Source organism: Oncorhynchus tshawytscha, linkage group LG16 (genome assembly GCF_018296145.1).
Source record: "Oncorhynchus tshawytscha isolate Ot180627B linkage group LG16, Otsh_v2.0, whole genome shotgun sequence".
Lineage (NCBI taxonomy): Eukaryota > Metazoa > Chordata > Actinopteri > Salmoniformes > Salmonidae > Oncorhynchus > Oncorhynchus tshawytscha.
Genome location: NC_056444.1, coordinates 20,532,172 through 20,546,215, shown reverse-complemented (window position 1 = coordinate 20,546,215; position 14,044 = coordinate 20,532,172). Strand labels below are relative to the sequence as shown.

At 42.9% G+C, this 14,044-nt stretch overlaps 1 protein-coding gene across 1 annotated transcript; it reads right to left on the bottom strand.

Annotated features, from left to right (window-relative positions):
- Positions 1 to 56: 56 nt before the first annotated feature.
- Positions 57 to 12,913, bottom strand: LOC112234909 (pyruvate dehydrogenase (acetyl-transferring) kinase isozyme 3, mitochondrial). The gene is made up of 11 exons (XM_024403223.2): positions 12,517 to 12,913; positions 9,938 to 10,079; positions 9,629 to 9,700; positions 9,058 to 9,242; positions 8,818 to 8,907; positions 6,651 to 6,728; positions 4,609 to 4,688; positions 4,424 to 4,525; positions 4,145 to 4,255; positions 3,810 to 3,923; positions 57 to 3,659 (listed from the first exon to the last, which is right to left on the bottom strand). Exons 1-11 carry the CDS (start codon positions 12,614 to 12,616, stop codon positions 3,510 to 3,512), a joined length of 1,224 nt encoding a protein of 407 aa, XP_024258991.1. The 5' UTR covers positions 12,617 to 12,913; the 3' UTR covers positions 57 to 3,509.
- Between the last annotated feature and the right edge of the window lie 1,131 nt (positions 12,914 to 14,044).

Here is a 14,044-nt window from a genome sequence, read left to right as displayed (position 1 = left end):
TGATTGAGAGGAAACAAATCTCTTTTTCAACAGATTGACTCGTTTGCACACACGCATAGAAAAAAAAACTGGCTGTTTTGTTCTCTTTATTGTAGCTTTGGAAAATTGACAGTAGGTATTGCAAGCTTGACCTCATGCTGAATACCTCTATATGGTTGTATATCACTGTGTCTACTATCTACGGTAGCTGCTACTGTAGCACATGTATGCATACAAAAGTTACTGTTTTGTGATAAGATGGGCTGCACACACTTTCTCTACAGGGAGGAGTTCATACAAAGTGCTCAGTCATCTCTTACATCAGAGATACAGAAAGGATGTATGAGTAATCACTTCACACCAGTTCAATATATTACCATACTATATATACTATATAAGCTACTAATACCTTAGAGGTACAAAAAGGTAAAGAAGGATTCACTACCTTATCTACAGCTAAGCCCACTTTAAAACTCATTTTAGGTGCCTCCTTGGCAGTGCTGGAATGAGTTGTTCAGGTTTTGCTGAAAACTGAGAATGGATGATGTCAGATCAGCGCTCCATGATTGGTCCAAGTTTGGCCCCACTTTTCATAAACCGGCCAATGAGAATGAGGATAACTAGAAACACAAACAAACAAGCTAATATTATCCCAGAGTTAACTAAGACAATTGATTCTTATCAGAGAGGCCTGAATGAAATGTAATCCACATACGAAAACATTGATGAAGAGACAAACGGTATGTGTATACTGTAGATGATGACTTTTAAAATCAAAAAAGAGGGAAAGAGCCCTCTCTGGAATAATCATCATCCAGTTACACAAAAATAAATGCTAAAAAATTGAAGTAAAAAACAAATGATCAAGAATCAACCATTTTCCTATGCAAAAGAACCCTTGTTTCAAGGAACACAAGATATTTGTTCAGGTCCATACTCCTGCACAAACAATGGAGTTTCAAAATGCCCACTGTTGTACACCACTACAATGCCACAGATTCTTCTTGACACTTAAAATACAAATATTAATCTCATCCAATCCCTTCCATCCTTGAAGAGCATTATTCACACACTTCAACCAATGACAGCTATTACATGTCTTATCGGAAAACCATTCAAAATACTAGTTGATGTTCAATGTTCAGAAGGTTTAGTAATACCACTACTAGGTGAATTACAAGGTTGAGTCGGTGTTGCGTTGTTAGCGATAGTCTTGGTTAACGTGAGAATGTTCATATTGCTTTGCAGGATTGATGGTGCCACATATGGACAAACAAGGCTAACAAAATGTAGCCATCTTTAGGATCGGTCATGTAGCCTTTGCATGGTCTTATCAGGGTGTGGAAGGAGCTGGGAGGGTTAACAGTAACACATGTCATGCTGGAGAGGTTTATAAGCAATAAGCTACAGGAAAGACAAGGCTCACATGGTGAACCATCGTTAGTTAACATTAGCATCCTGAAAACATCAATTTTCTTTGAGACTCAGAGCAGTGTTTCCCATAGAAAACCTCCTAAATGGGGCACCAAGTTGTCCAATAGAAACCAATTAACGCCAAAGGTTTTTAGAAAGGGGGCAAGACAGCTAGGTGGGCTGTCTGAGTATACAGTTTTAACCTTTCAAAGGGTTCAGGAAGGATCAGTATCGCTGGTTAGGATCTGGGGCAAAGATTGAGGACGCCTATTTCACTAGGTTCTCCTCTCAATCCAACACGTCACAACGCAGTAAAAACATAATAAAACAATGGAGTTGAAATGAAACTATAGCCATCAGGGCATTTGTCATGCAATACTGTTTCTTAACTCCTCAGAGTTCTAAGTCTCCCCCTCTTTCTGAGATAATGGAATAATAATTAATAAAAAATACATCTGTTTGTTCCGGATGCTTTCTATAATATAATGCAACATGCGTAATGCATAATAACTATCTTTAGTTAGTTTAAAGCTTGTTCCCATCGTTCCTAAAATGTTCTTATAGGTCTAGTGAGTCACTGCAACTCTCTTTTCTATAACTTGGCATTGGCCATGCCACTGTACCCATGACAATCGTAACTATGACAACTGCCCACCCTGACCCTCTTTGTGCCTAATTAACCTCGTGCCCGGGTCGAATTGCTGGCGCACATAGTCTGGTAACAGGGTGGTCATTGCTATCTGGGATCCTTGGGATGTCCCTACCATAACCCTTTTACATTTCAACTTCAATGGGGTAGGGACGTCCCAAGGACTCCAGATAGCAGGGACTGTAATAGGGTGGGACTGGATAGACCTTAGGGTGTGTTGATTTACTGAGTGCCATGCTAATCAAGTCAAATTCTAAGCGAATCACACAACTATGAGGCATGTCTTTAAATTGAGGCAGGAGGGTCGTCACTAGTTATCACAGCCACAAAGTCATAAATCCTGCCTATCTCTAAAATGTCTCTTCTTAAACCTAACCTTAACCAAACTGCTAACTTTATGCTTAACCCTAACCTTAAAATAAGACCACAAAGTACATTTTTGTAGCCAATGTTGACTTTGTGACAGTGGAAGCTAGTGGTAACCGACAGGAAGTGAGAGATATCAACCGTTTTATTAGCTGGGACTTTGCAAAATTGTTAATCAAAATAAATGTTCTATTACATAAACAATATTATTTTGGGGAAACCCAATTGATTCTGAGTTTGGCGTATAAAGTTTATATATGAAAACAATTTCTAATATGCATACTTTCAGAGTTTCCGAACTCACTTCCTTCTTTAAATCACTTATGCTTTGAAGTCCACAATGTAGCTGGGGTATGTTCTCAGGGTTGGGCTAGATGGCGATGGACAGAGATCAGCCAATTAAAATCGATGTCTGTTTTCGCCGCTCCTACCATAGTCTCCCATTCAAGTTCCATTCTGAGGCGCTGTGACACCAGACGGATCGACAGAGAGCGCCGGCCGGTGGATGAGATTAGTGCCCATTCAAAACTATGTCCTCAAAGGGAGAAAAGGAGCTCATTTCCCTTTTCTCTGTCGGGCCTGAAACCAAACCCTCAGCCTGTCACAGCTGCTTTGTAGGGGAGAGAAGAGAGAAACAGAGGTTCTATTATGTTTGACTGAACAAACCGAGACTGGACACAGAGAGCGCAGAACAGAAACCTTTCCCAGCCCAAAGACAGAGCCTCTAGCTGCAGTAGCTGGAGAGAACCACAAGGGAGTGCTGTGGTCAGTAAAGCTGAAGATAAGGGATCGAAGGAAAGAGTGGCTGAACTCAACCATCTCAAACTGACTGTCTGTCCACCAATCTGGTTACTGTTCACTTAAAACAGATTGTGAAGAGGAACAACTGACCAAATAACCTATCAGAGGAGTCAGGGGGTGGGGCTAAAATCCTGTTCCAAAGTCCACCCTGGGACAACAACATCAATGACTGCAGAGAGGGCGTTGTGTCGCCGCGGCAGCTGAAGTTAAACCCATGATGATTTTGTTAGCGAGGGGATCATTGAAGGGGCAGAGTTCAGTGTGCCAGGCAGGTGGGCGGGGGAAGCATTTTAGGGCAGAGTTATCGGTTGGCCTTGTAATTTGATTTGCTGGTGTCTCGTGGCTCTTTGCTCGGGTTGCTCCAATCGTCTGCCTCAGGGCTGGTCTGGTAGTGTCGCCATGCCGACTTATTAAAGACGGGCAGGCGCTCGAACGACTCACTGGACAGAGCCTGATTTGGGGGCGGGACAAAAGAAGAACCAATGAAAAGGGATGGAGTGATGTTGATAGTTAATTGTATTACAGAGCAGCGGTATATCAGAGTCTGAAAATCACAGAGTAACATCAAAATGATTTGTGGTGTGAGAGAAGTCCCTCCTACCTTGAGATAAATGACAGCATCAGTGCCAACCCCTTCCATGGAGTAGAGCTTCAGGTCTCCCTGAAAATACCTGGCATACAACCTGGAGATGGGAAGACCATAGCCAAAACCAGCCTGGAAGCAGGGAGGGAGAAGGAAGATAAAGTTGGGAGTCAGAGATAGCAGACAAGAGGGGGAAGAGAAATGACATAGGTGACAGTGTAGTATAAGGGCAGTCACTTCTTCAGAAGAAGTTGTTTACAATCACTACAGAAAAACACTGGCATCTGTTACTGGCTTCAGAATGATGAGTCAGAAAACCTGACAAATATGGGGAACAATGTGTATGTGTGTACCAGTGGGACAGTGTTGGAGGGTTCTAGGCTGGGCGTGGGGGCAGTAGAGTACATGTAGTTAAACAGACGATCGATCTTCCTCAGAGGTACACCTCCACCTCGATCACTGATCTGACAGAGATAGATAAAAGAGAGAGGAAAGGGAGAGAAAGAGGATATGTCACAACTGTACATTTGACACACTGGGTAAAAGATGGTAAATATAACAATTTATAGAGCATTTATCATACATCCCACTCATAGATGGCATGTCTAAGTATTGGCAGGTGTGTGTGTTACCTTTATGGACAGGTCCTCTTTTCCTAGTGTGACTTTGGCCTTCACCGGAGGTAAGCCCTCCTTACTGTCCTCATGGAGCTCCACAGAGGCCCGCATAGAGTTCTACACACACCAAACACTTTTATTAGTATGATGATGGTCGTGCATTGTGTATGTGTACTTGCGTGTGTGCGTGCGTGTCACACCTTGAAGAGTTCAAACAGCATGTGGAAGAGGTGAGAGGGAACATACACAGCCTGGATCGATTTGTCTTTGTCTTGTTTCACTGTGACACAGGGAGAGAAAATAAGATCTCTCTCTCTCTCTATATATATACACACACACACACACACACACACTCAGTGGGGCAAAAAAAGTATTTAGTCAGCCACCAATTGTGCAAGTTCTCCCACTTAAAAAGATGAGAGAGGCCTGTAATTTTCATCATAGGTACACTTCAACTATGACAGACAAAATGAGAAAAAAAATCCAGAAAATCACATTGTAGGATTTTTAATGAATTTATTTGCAAATTATGGTGGAAAATAAGTATTTGGTCAATAACAAAAGTTTATCTCAATACTTTGTTATTATACCCTTTGTTGGCAATGACAGAGGTCAAATGTTTTCTATAAGTCTTCACAAGGTTCACACACACTGTTGCTGGTATTTTGGCCCATTCCTCCATGCAGATCTCCTCTAGAGCAGTGATGTATTGGGGCTGTTGCTGGGAAACACAGACTTTCAACTCCCTCCAAAGATTTTCTATGGGGTTGAGATCTGGAGACTGGCTAGGCCACTCCAGGACCTTGAAATACTTCTTACGAAGCCACTCCTTCATTGCCCGGGCGGTGTGTTTGGGATCATTGTCATGCTGAAAGACCAAGCCACATTTCATCTTCAATGCCCTTGCTGATGGAAGGAGCTTTTCACTCAAAATCTCACGATACATGGCCCCATTCATTCTTTTACACGGATCAGTCGTCCTGGTCCCTTTGCAGAAAAACAGCCCCAAAGCATGATGTTTCCACCCCCATGCTTCACAGTAGGTATGGTGTTCTTTGGATGCAACTCAGCATTCTTTGTCCTCCAAACACGACGAGTTGAGTTTTTACCAAAAAGTTATATTTTGGTTTCATCTGAACATATGACATTCTCCCAATTCTTCTGGATCATCCAAATGCTCTCTAGCAAACTTCAGACGGGCCTGGACATGTACTGGCTTAAGCAGGGGGACACGTCTGGCACTGCAGGATTTGAGTCCCTGGCGGCGTAGTGTTACTGATGGTAGGCTTTGTTACTTTGGTCCCAGCTCTCTGCAGGTCATTCACTAGGTCCCCCCGTGTGGTTCTGGGATTTTTGCTCACCGTTCTTGTGATAATTTTGACCCCACGGGGTGAGATCTTGCGTGGAGCCCCAGATTGAGGGAGATTATCCGTGGTCTTGTATGTCTTCCATTTCCTAATAATTGCTCCCACAGCTGATTTCTTCAAACCAAGCTGCTTACCTATTGCAGATTCAGTCTTCCCAGCCTGGTGCAGGTCTTCAATTTTGTTTCTGATGTCCTTTGACAGCTCTTTGGTCTTGGCCATAGTGGAGTTTGGAGTGTGACTGTTTGAGGTTGTGGACAGGTGTCTTTTATACTGATAACAAGTTCAAACAGGTGCCATTAATACAGGTAACGAGTGGAGGACAGAGGAGCCTCTTAAAGAAGAAGTTACAGGTCTGTGAGAGCCAGAAATCTTGCTTGTTTGTAGGTGACCAAATACTTATTTTCCACCATAATTTGCAAATAAATTCATTAAAAATCCTACAATGTGATTTTCTGGACTTTTTTTCTCATTTTGTCTGTCATAGTTGAAGTGTACCTATGATGAAAATTACAGGCATCTCTCATCTTTTTAAGTGGGAGAACTTGCACAATTGGTGGCTGACTAAATACTTTTTTGCCCCACTGTATATATAATCACAGCAGGACTAAATCTGGCCTCTGCAACCATCATCTCTAAATAGGAGCAGTCCTGTGGCTACATCACTTCCCTTTAAAGGTGGAGCTCTGTTATCTCTCACACAGAGAGGGATCAGAGATGTTATGAAACCACAAACATACTGTAAAGTGTGTGTTTCGACAGCATATAGAGATCAAAGATATCATGAGACAGTGAACAAAGTTTGTGTGTGTGTTGATTGTACATTAGTCAACATGGAGGGGGATCAGAGATGTGGTAAAACAGAGAAGATGTCTTACTGTTGAACTCTTGGATCTGGAGTGCAGGGGCAGCAAGGTAGTACTGTTCACACAGCATCTTGGCTGTCTCATAGGCATCTGAAACAGGAAGGCAGTGTCACATGATGGACAGATGGATACATGCCATCATACACACAACTACCTAAGAAAAGCAGAATCATTTAGGGGTGGTAACGAGAGCTGAAAAGGGAGAAAGAGGAAGAGACTAAGGGGAGAGATGACTATTGTTTTGCTTCAGAAAACTGCCATCATCACTATTAAGGTTAGAGTTGGGTTAACCCATGGAGGCTGAAAAGATTTGGCATGGGCCCTCAGATCCTCAAAACGTTCTACAGCTGCACCATTGAGAGCATCTTGACTGGCTGCATCACCACTTGGTATTGTAACTGCTTGGCATCCGACCGCAAGACGCTACAGAGGGTAGTGCGTACGGCCCAGTACATCACTAGGGCTGAGCTCCCTGCCATACAGGTCCTCTATACAAGGCGGAGGAAGGCCCTAAAAATCTTCAAAGAATTCAGCCACCCAAGTCATAGACTTCTTTCTGCTATTGCATGGCAAGCGGTACCGATGCACCAAGTCTGGAACCAACAAGACCCTGAACAGCTACCACCACCAAGCCATAAGACTGCTAAATAGTTAGTTAAATAGTTATCAATAGCAACCCGGACTATCTGCATTGGCCCTTTTTGGGCACCAACTTTGACTCCTCACATACACTGCTGCCACTGTTAATTATCTGTCACTTTATTCCTAGTTATATGTATAGTACATTCACCACATGACCAAACATGTGGACACCTGCACGTTGAATATCTCATTCCAAAATCATGGTCATTAATATGGAGTTGGTCCCCCCTTTGCTGCTATAACAGCCTCCACATTTCTGGGAAGGCTTTCCACTAGATGTTGGAACAATGTGGCGGGGATCTTGCTTCTATTCAACCACAAGAGTATTAGTGATGTCGGGCACTGATGTTGGGCGATTAGGCCTGGCTCGCAGTCGGCGTTCCAATTCATCCCAAAGGTGTTCGATGGGGTTGAGGTGAGGGCTCTGTACAGGCCAGTCAAGTTCTTCCACACCAATCTCGACAAACCATTTCTGTATGGACCTTGCTTTGTGCACGGTGGCATTGTCATGCTGAAACTGGAAAGGACCTTCCCCAAACTGTTGCCACAAAGTTGGAAGCACAGAATTGTCTAGAACGTCATTGTATGCTGTAGCATTAAGATTTCCCTTCACTGGAACTAAGGGGCCTGAACCATGAAAAACAGCCGCAGACCATTATTCATCCACCACTACACTTTACAGTTGGCACTATGCATTCATGCAGCTTTCTTCTTGCATCTGCGATTCGTCCGTCAGACTGCCAGATGGTGAAGTGTGATTCATCACTCCAGAGAACGAGTTTCCACTGCTCCAGAGTCCAATGGTGGCGAACTTTACACCACTCCAGCAGACGCTTGGCATTACACATGGTGATCTTAGGCTTGTGTGAGGCTGCTCGGCCATGGAAACCCATTTCATGAAGCTCCCAACGAACAGTTATTGTGCTGACGTTGCTTCCAGAGGCAGTTTGGAACTTGGTAGTGAGTGTGGCAGCCGAGGACAGCCTATTTTAACGCTCTACGGCGTTCCCGTTCTGTGAGCTTGTGTGACCTACCACTTCGCGGCGGAGCCGTGGTTGCTCCTAGACGTTTCCACTTCACAATAACAGCACTTACAGTTGACCAGGGCAGCTCCAGTAGGGCAGAAAGTTGATGAACTGACTTGTTGGAAAGGTGCCATCCTATCAAATTTTTACACTTGTCAGCAACGGGTGTGGTTGAAATAGCCAAATCCACTCATTTGTAGGGGTGTTCACATACACTATATATACAATAGTATCTACCTCAATTACCTCGCACCCCTGCACATCGACCCTGTACTGGGACCCCTTGTATATAGCCAAGTTATTATTCATTGTGTATCTATTATTACGTGTTTTTGCTTTCTATTATGTCTTTGTCAGCGTTGATGGGAAGGACTCACAAGTAAGCATTTCACTGTTAGTCTCCACCTGTTGTTTACAGATCATGTGACAAATACACCTTGATCTGTTACCACTGCTTCTGAAAAACACAGTGAGTCAGACAAAGACACACACCCCCCTTGACCAGTCCTCACCTTTGACTACTTCAGCCACGTTGCAAGTGGGGTCTATGCTGCCTATATGTTTGGGGTGGGCTGGGTTAGTGTCATTGCCGAACAGGAGAGCTGAGGAGACAGACAGACATGAACATAATGGTTACCATAGTTCCCCCAAAGACATAACGCCTTTACACACACACACACATCTTAAACATCGTCCAGTGGACATGTGGGTATTAACGTGCTGTAAATGTGTGTCAGAGTGTGTGCTCTCACTGTGTTGGTTGATGAGCATGCGGAAGGATATGCGGTTGGTGTAGAAGCGGTCCAGAAAGTACTGGATGTTACTGCTGATGAAGGGGTCAAAGCCAAACTTCTCCTTGTACTCTATAACCCCCTGGGCCATGGTAGGGACCACGTCATTATGACGATTGCGGATCTCGATCAACAACTCCAGGAAACTGAGAGAGAGAGAGAGAGAGAGAGAGAGGAAAAACAACTTATTTCTGCTGACTTACAGTGGTCAGCTGGGGTTGTTATCAGTGGTTCCTATCTAAATCTCTCTCACATGGTGTGAACACTGTTATGGTATAAATATACATGATTATTTGGACAGGTAAGTCCAGGGGTTTAGCATCAGGCGAGTATGAGGACAAGGACACAGGCAGTTAGCAGTAAGCTACCCTCTACCCCTCCACCTCTTCATAGCTCCCCTCATCCCCCTCTCCTCCAAACATCCTTCTCTCAGGTTCTCACACCTGCTGTCTTCAGTTCAACATCAGATGATTGATCTGTTGAACCAACAAGGAATAAAATATCTAGAAAAAACATTGTCCTCCATACTCACTCATTGAGGGCCTGAGGATCCTCTGGTTTTCTGTTCTCATACCCCAACAGCTCCACAAAGCTCTGCATGTACCTGAAGGGAACACACACACACACACAGTTCATTCAATACGTTTGGGGTATGTAAATTGGGGTATGGGGTATGTTTGGGGTATGTTTGGGGTATGTAAATTGCTGGTTTGTGCTGATGTCACTGGCATGTTTGACTCATTCTCACTAGACTGGTCCCATATGTTTTTGTGCTTTTGCTCATCGTCAAGTGTTTGGCATGATAGCACAAACAGACTGGCACTCAGGCTAAATGTCTCACCATTTCTGCACCAGTTTGATTGAGGGCTGACTGAGCAGGTTATCAGGCAACAAGTTGACCTCTCTCATGGTGTTAGCCAGCCTCACCGGCAGCTCCTTCCTCAGGAACATAAAGGATGTCTTCTCACACGCATTGTCCCGACCTAGAGGAGGAGATGGGAGGGGAAGGGAGGGAGTCTTTTAAAAGTTGACTGGGAAAATGCACTCTAAAAAGCACATGGCATTCTACCATGATGTTCAACTTCTCTGTCTGAAAAAGCAACAAAAGACACCCCTCTATTGATGTGAACAAATGGACATCCCACCATGGTTTACAATGCTGGAAATACCAGAGCTGCTATGTGTTTGACTATAGGCACATCCCAGCATCTCTTTCTCACTTACATACACAGTCCACATGCTATCCATAGATACTTCAATGTGTGTTCGGAAACAGCAATGAGTAATGTTTGTTTAACTTCTAGGGAAAGGCGTCGAAGGTAACTAAAGCTGGGCCGAGGCATGGCTAATTTGATAAGAAAGGCTAAAATAGGCTGAACGCACTCAGAAAATAGGCAGACTAACTGTCTCCCTATTTTCTGAGTGTGTTCAGCCTATTTTAGCCTTTCTTATCACAGGCAAGTATGCACACACACACACACACACACACACACACGTGCCACAAACACACAGAGAGAGAGAGAGTTACAGTGGTTCGATAACAGCAGTGGTCCTCCTGAGCAGTCTCTGGTTCCCAGGCCCAGACACAAAGGCAGGATTATGAAACAATTCCGGTGACGCAACAAGACACGAGCTGTTATCACTGTAGACCTGTTCAACTAGTAATAAACAGCCCTCTGTACACCTGTGAGTGTAGCCTATCTGTATGAAAGATGGAGAGAGAAATAGGGGGGGAAAGAAACAAAGCTTTCCTTTTGACTTCATTAACTAAACTGTTGCTTAGCAGTCAGAAACTGATGATTTAACAGAAGGCACATAGGGGAGCATGTTATTAACCCATACTCAGCATTTGTGTCTTCTGACTGGACACAATGCCCCCAGTCTATACTGTAGCTGTAGGCTATAGCCCCAGTCTATAATGTAGCTGTAGGCTATAGCCCCAGTCTATACTGTAGCTGTAGGCTATAGCCCCAGTCTATACTGTAGCTGTAGGCTATAGCCCCAGTCTATACTGTAGCTGTAGGCTATAGCCCCAGTCTATAATGTAGCTGTAGGCTATAGCCCCCGTCTATAATGTAGCTGTAGGCTATAGCCCCAGTCTATACTGTAGCTGTAGGCTATAGCCCCAGTCTATAATGTAGCTATAGGCTATAGCCCCCATCTATAATGTAGCTTTTGGCTATAGCCCCAGTCTATACTGTAGCTTTTGGCTATAGCCCCCCATCTATAATGTAGCTATAGGCTATAGCCCCAGTCTATACTGTAGCTTTTGGCTATAGCCCCAGTCTATACTGTAGCTTTTGGCTATAGCCCCCCGTCTATAATGTAGCTATAGGCTATAGCCCCAGTCTATAATGTAGCTATAGGATATAGCCCACATTGTATAATGTAGCTATAGGCTATAATGTAGCTATAGGCTATAGCCCCCAGTCTATAATGTAGCTATAGGCTATAGCCCCCATTCTATAATGTAGCTATAGGCTATAGCCCCCAGTCTATAATGTAGATATAGGATATAGCCCCAGTCTATACTGTAGCTATAGGCTATAGCCCCCAGTCTATAATGTAGCTATAGGCTATAATGTAGCTATAGGCTATAGCCCCCATTCTATAATGTAGCTATAGGCTATAGCCCCCAGTCTATAATGTAGCTATAGGCTATAGCCCCCAGTCTATAATGTAGCTATAGGATATAGCCCCCAGTCTATAATGTAGCTATAGGCTATAGCCCCCAGTCTATAATGTAGCTATAGGATATAGCCCCCATTCTATAATGTAGCTATAGGCTATAGCCCCCATTCTATAATGTAGCTATAGGCTATAGCCCCCAGTCTATAATGTAGCTATAGGATATAGCCCCAGTCTATAATGTAGCTATAGGATATAGCCCCAGTCTATACTGTAGCTATAGGCTATAGCCCCCAGTCTATAATGTAGCTATAGGATATAGCCCCCAGTCTATAATGTAGCTATAGGATATAGCCCCCATTCTATAATGTAGCTATAGGCTATAGCCCCCAGTCTATAATGTAGCTATAGGCTATAGCCCCCAGTCTATAATGTAGCTATAGGCTATAGTCCCCAGTCTATACTGATGGACTGATAGGCATATTGCTCATAACTACAAACAAACAAAAAATGACATGCTAATTGTAGCTAAAAAATGTTTTAAAAATCATACAAATTATATCAGAACAGAATTATCATTGAGTACTGTGGTACTATAAAAACATTTTGACCGAATTCAAGGGAATAAAAACAACACTTGCAAGGATGTTCACCTTCAGAGATTCACATCGCCTTATGTTTGTTCGTCAGGATTTCATTAATATTACAGAATAGACAACAACCTAAAATGAAAACACATTGATAGTGACAGCCCATTACCAAGAGAGTGTCGGCCTAGTCTAGGCTACTTACCAAATTCCAAAAATTGCTTGATGGAGAGAGGCGACGGTGAAAATCTTGAATAATATTCAATTTTTTGGGTGTTTTTCAATAAAACCGTAAACAGCCTCATTGTGAAAAGTTGCTATTGTAGATGTCGTTCCGGAATGATGATGGTTAAATTAAAAACACTCCACCACATCCAATGACACTGACAGCGATGTGCATCCTCCACAGACAACGTCTTCATTTGACGTTTCTCTCTGTCTAGACCTGCAAATCACTGAACGATATAACTAAAAGTGTTACTGTAGCTTAATCATACAATATGTAACACTTCTATTTTCCGGAATGTCTTCGATTAAATATTGTTGCACAGGACAGTACGTACTGTCGCGAGCCCTAACTCAATCGCGCATGACTCTGAATCTGTTGATGTTTAACGGTGATTGGTCGACACTTGCTCTGTTAAACCCGGAAAAGAGAAAACGGGAGATAGCGATTGAAGTGTTGGTCTGTCTGCCAGAAAGGGGCGGGTCTGTAGCAGTTTAACAGACCGGTTAATTGGATAGAATTAAATGTTGCTTTGAACGGTAGCGGTTAATGTGTATCCTTGATAACAGATGCCAACACGCATGTAACTGATCCAGTTTTTGTGTGTATAGCCGATCATAAACGTCAGCTAACCTTGAATAAGTCATGGAGAGGGCAACAGATCAGCAACACAACTAGCGTACATAGAACACCTGTGGATACAGTACCCAATTTTCATACTTGAGTAAAAGTATAGATACCTTAATAGAAAATTACTCAAGTTAAAGTGAAAGTCACCCAGTAAAATACGACTCGAGTAAAAGTCTAAAAGTTTTTGGTTTTAAATATACTTAAGTAAATGTAATAGCTAAAATATACTTAAGTATCAAAATTATAAATCCTTTCAAAGTAAGTATTTTAAGCAAAGTAGAAGGCACCATTTTCATGTTTTTAAAATGTATGTATTGCAAGGCACACTCCAACACATTATTTACAAAAGATGCAATTGTGTTTAGTGAGTCAGACAGGCCTGAGGCAGTAGAGGTGACCAGTGTTCTCTTGTTAAGTGCATGCATTTGACAATGTTCCTGTCCTGCTTAGCATTCAAAATGTAACAAGTACTTTTGGTTGTCATGGGAAATGTATGGAGTACATTTTCTTCAGGAATGTGGTGAAGTAAAACTACTCAAAAATATAAATAAAGTAAAGTACAGATACCACCCCCCACCCCAAAAAAAGAAGTATTTTAAGTACTACTTCTAAACCTGATCTGCAGAGTGTATCTGGGTTGTGATAACGCACATTCCACAAGATGAAGGTCTAAAGACGAGAGAATAAAGAGGTGTGTCTGTGTTGATCATGATAGAATGACCTTATCCAAATCTTATCAATGTAGGCCACTGCTCAGTGTCACTGGCAGGCGGACCCATTGGTTCATACGGCCACCCAGTGGAGCAAGTTTGCAACTACAATGAATACAGGGTTCTTATTTACAAATACATTTGTATGCATGCCTATGAAAAAACAA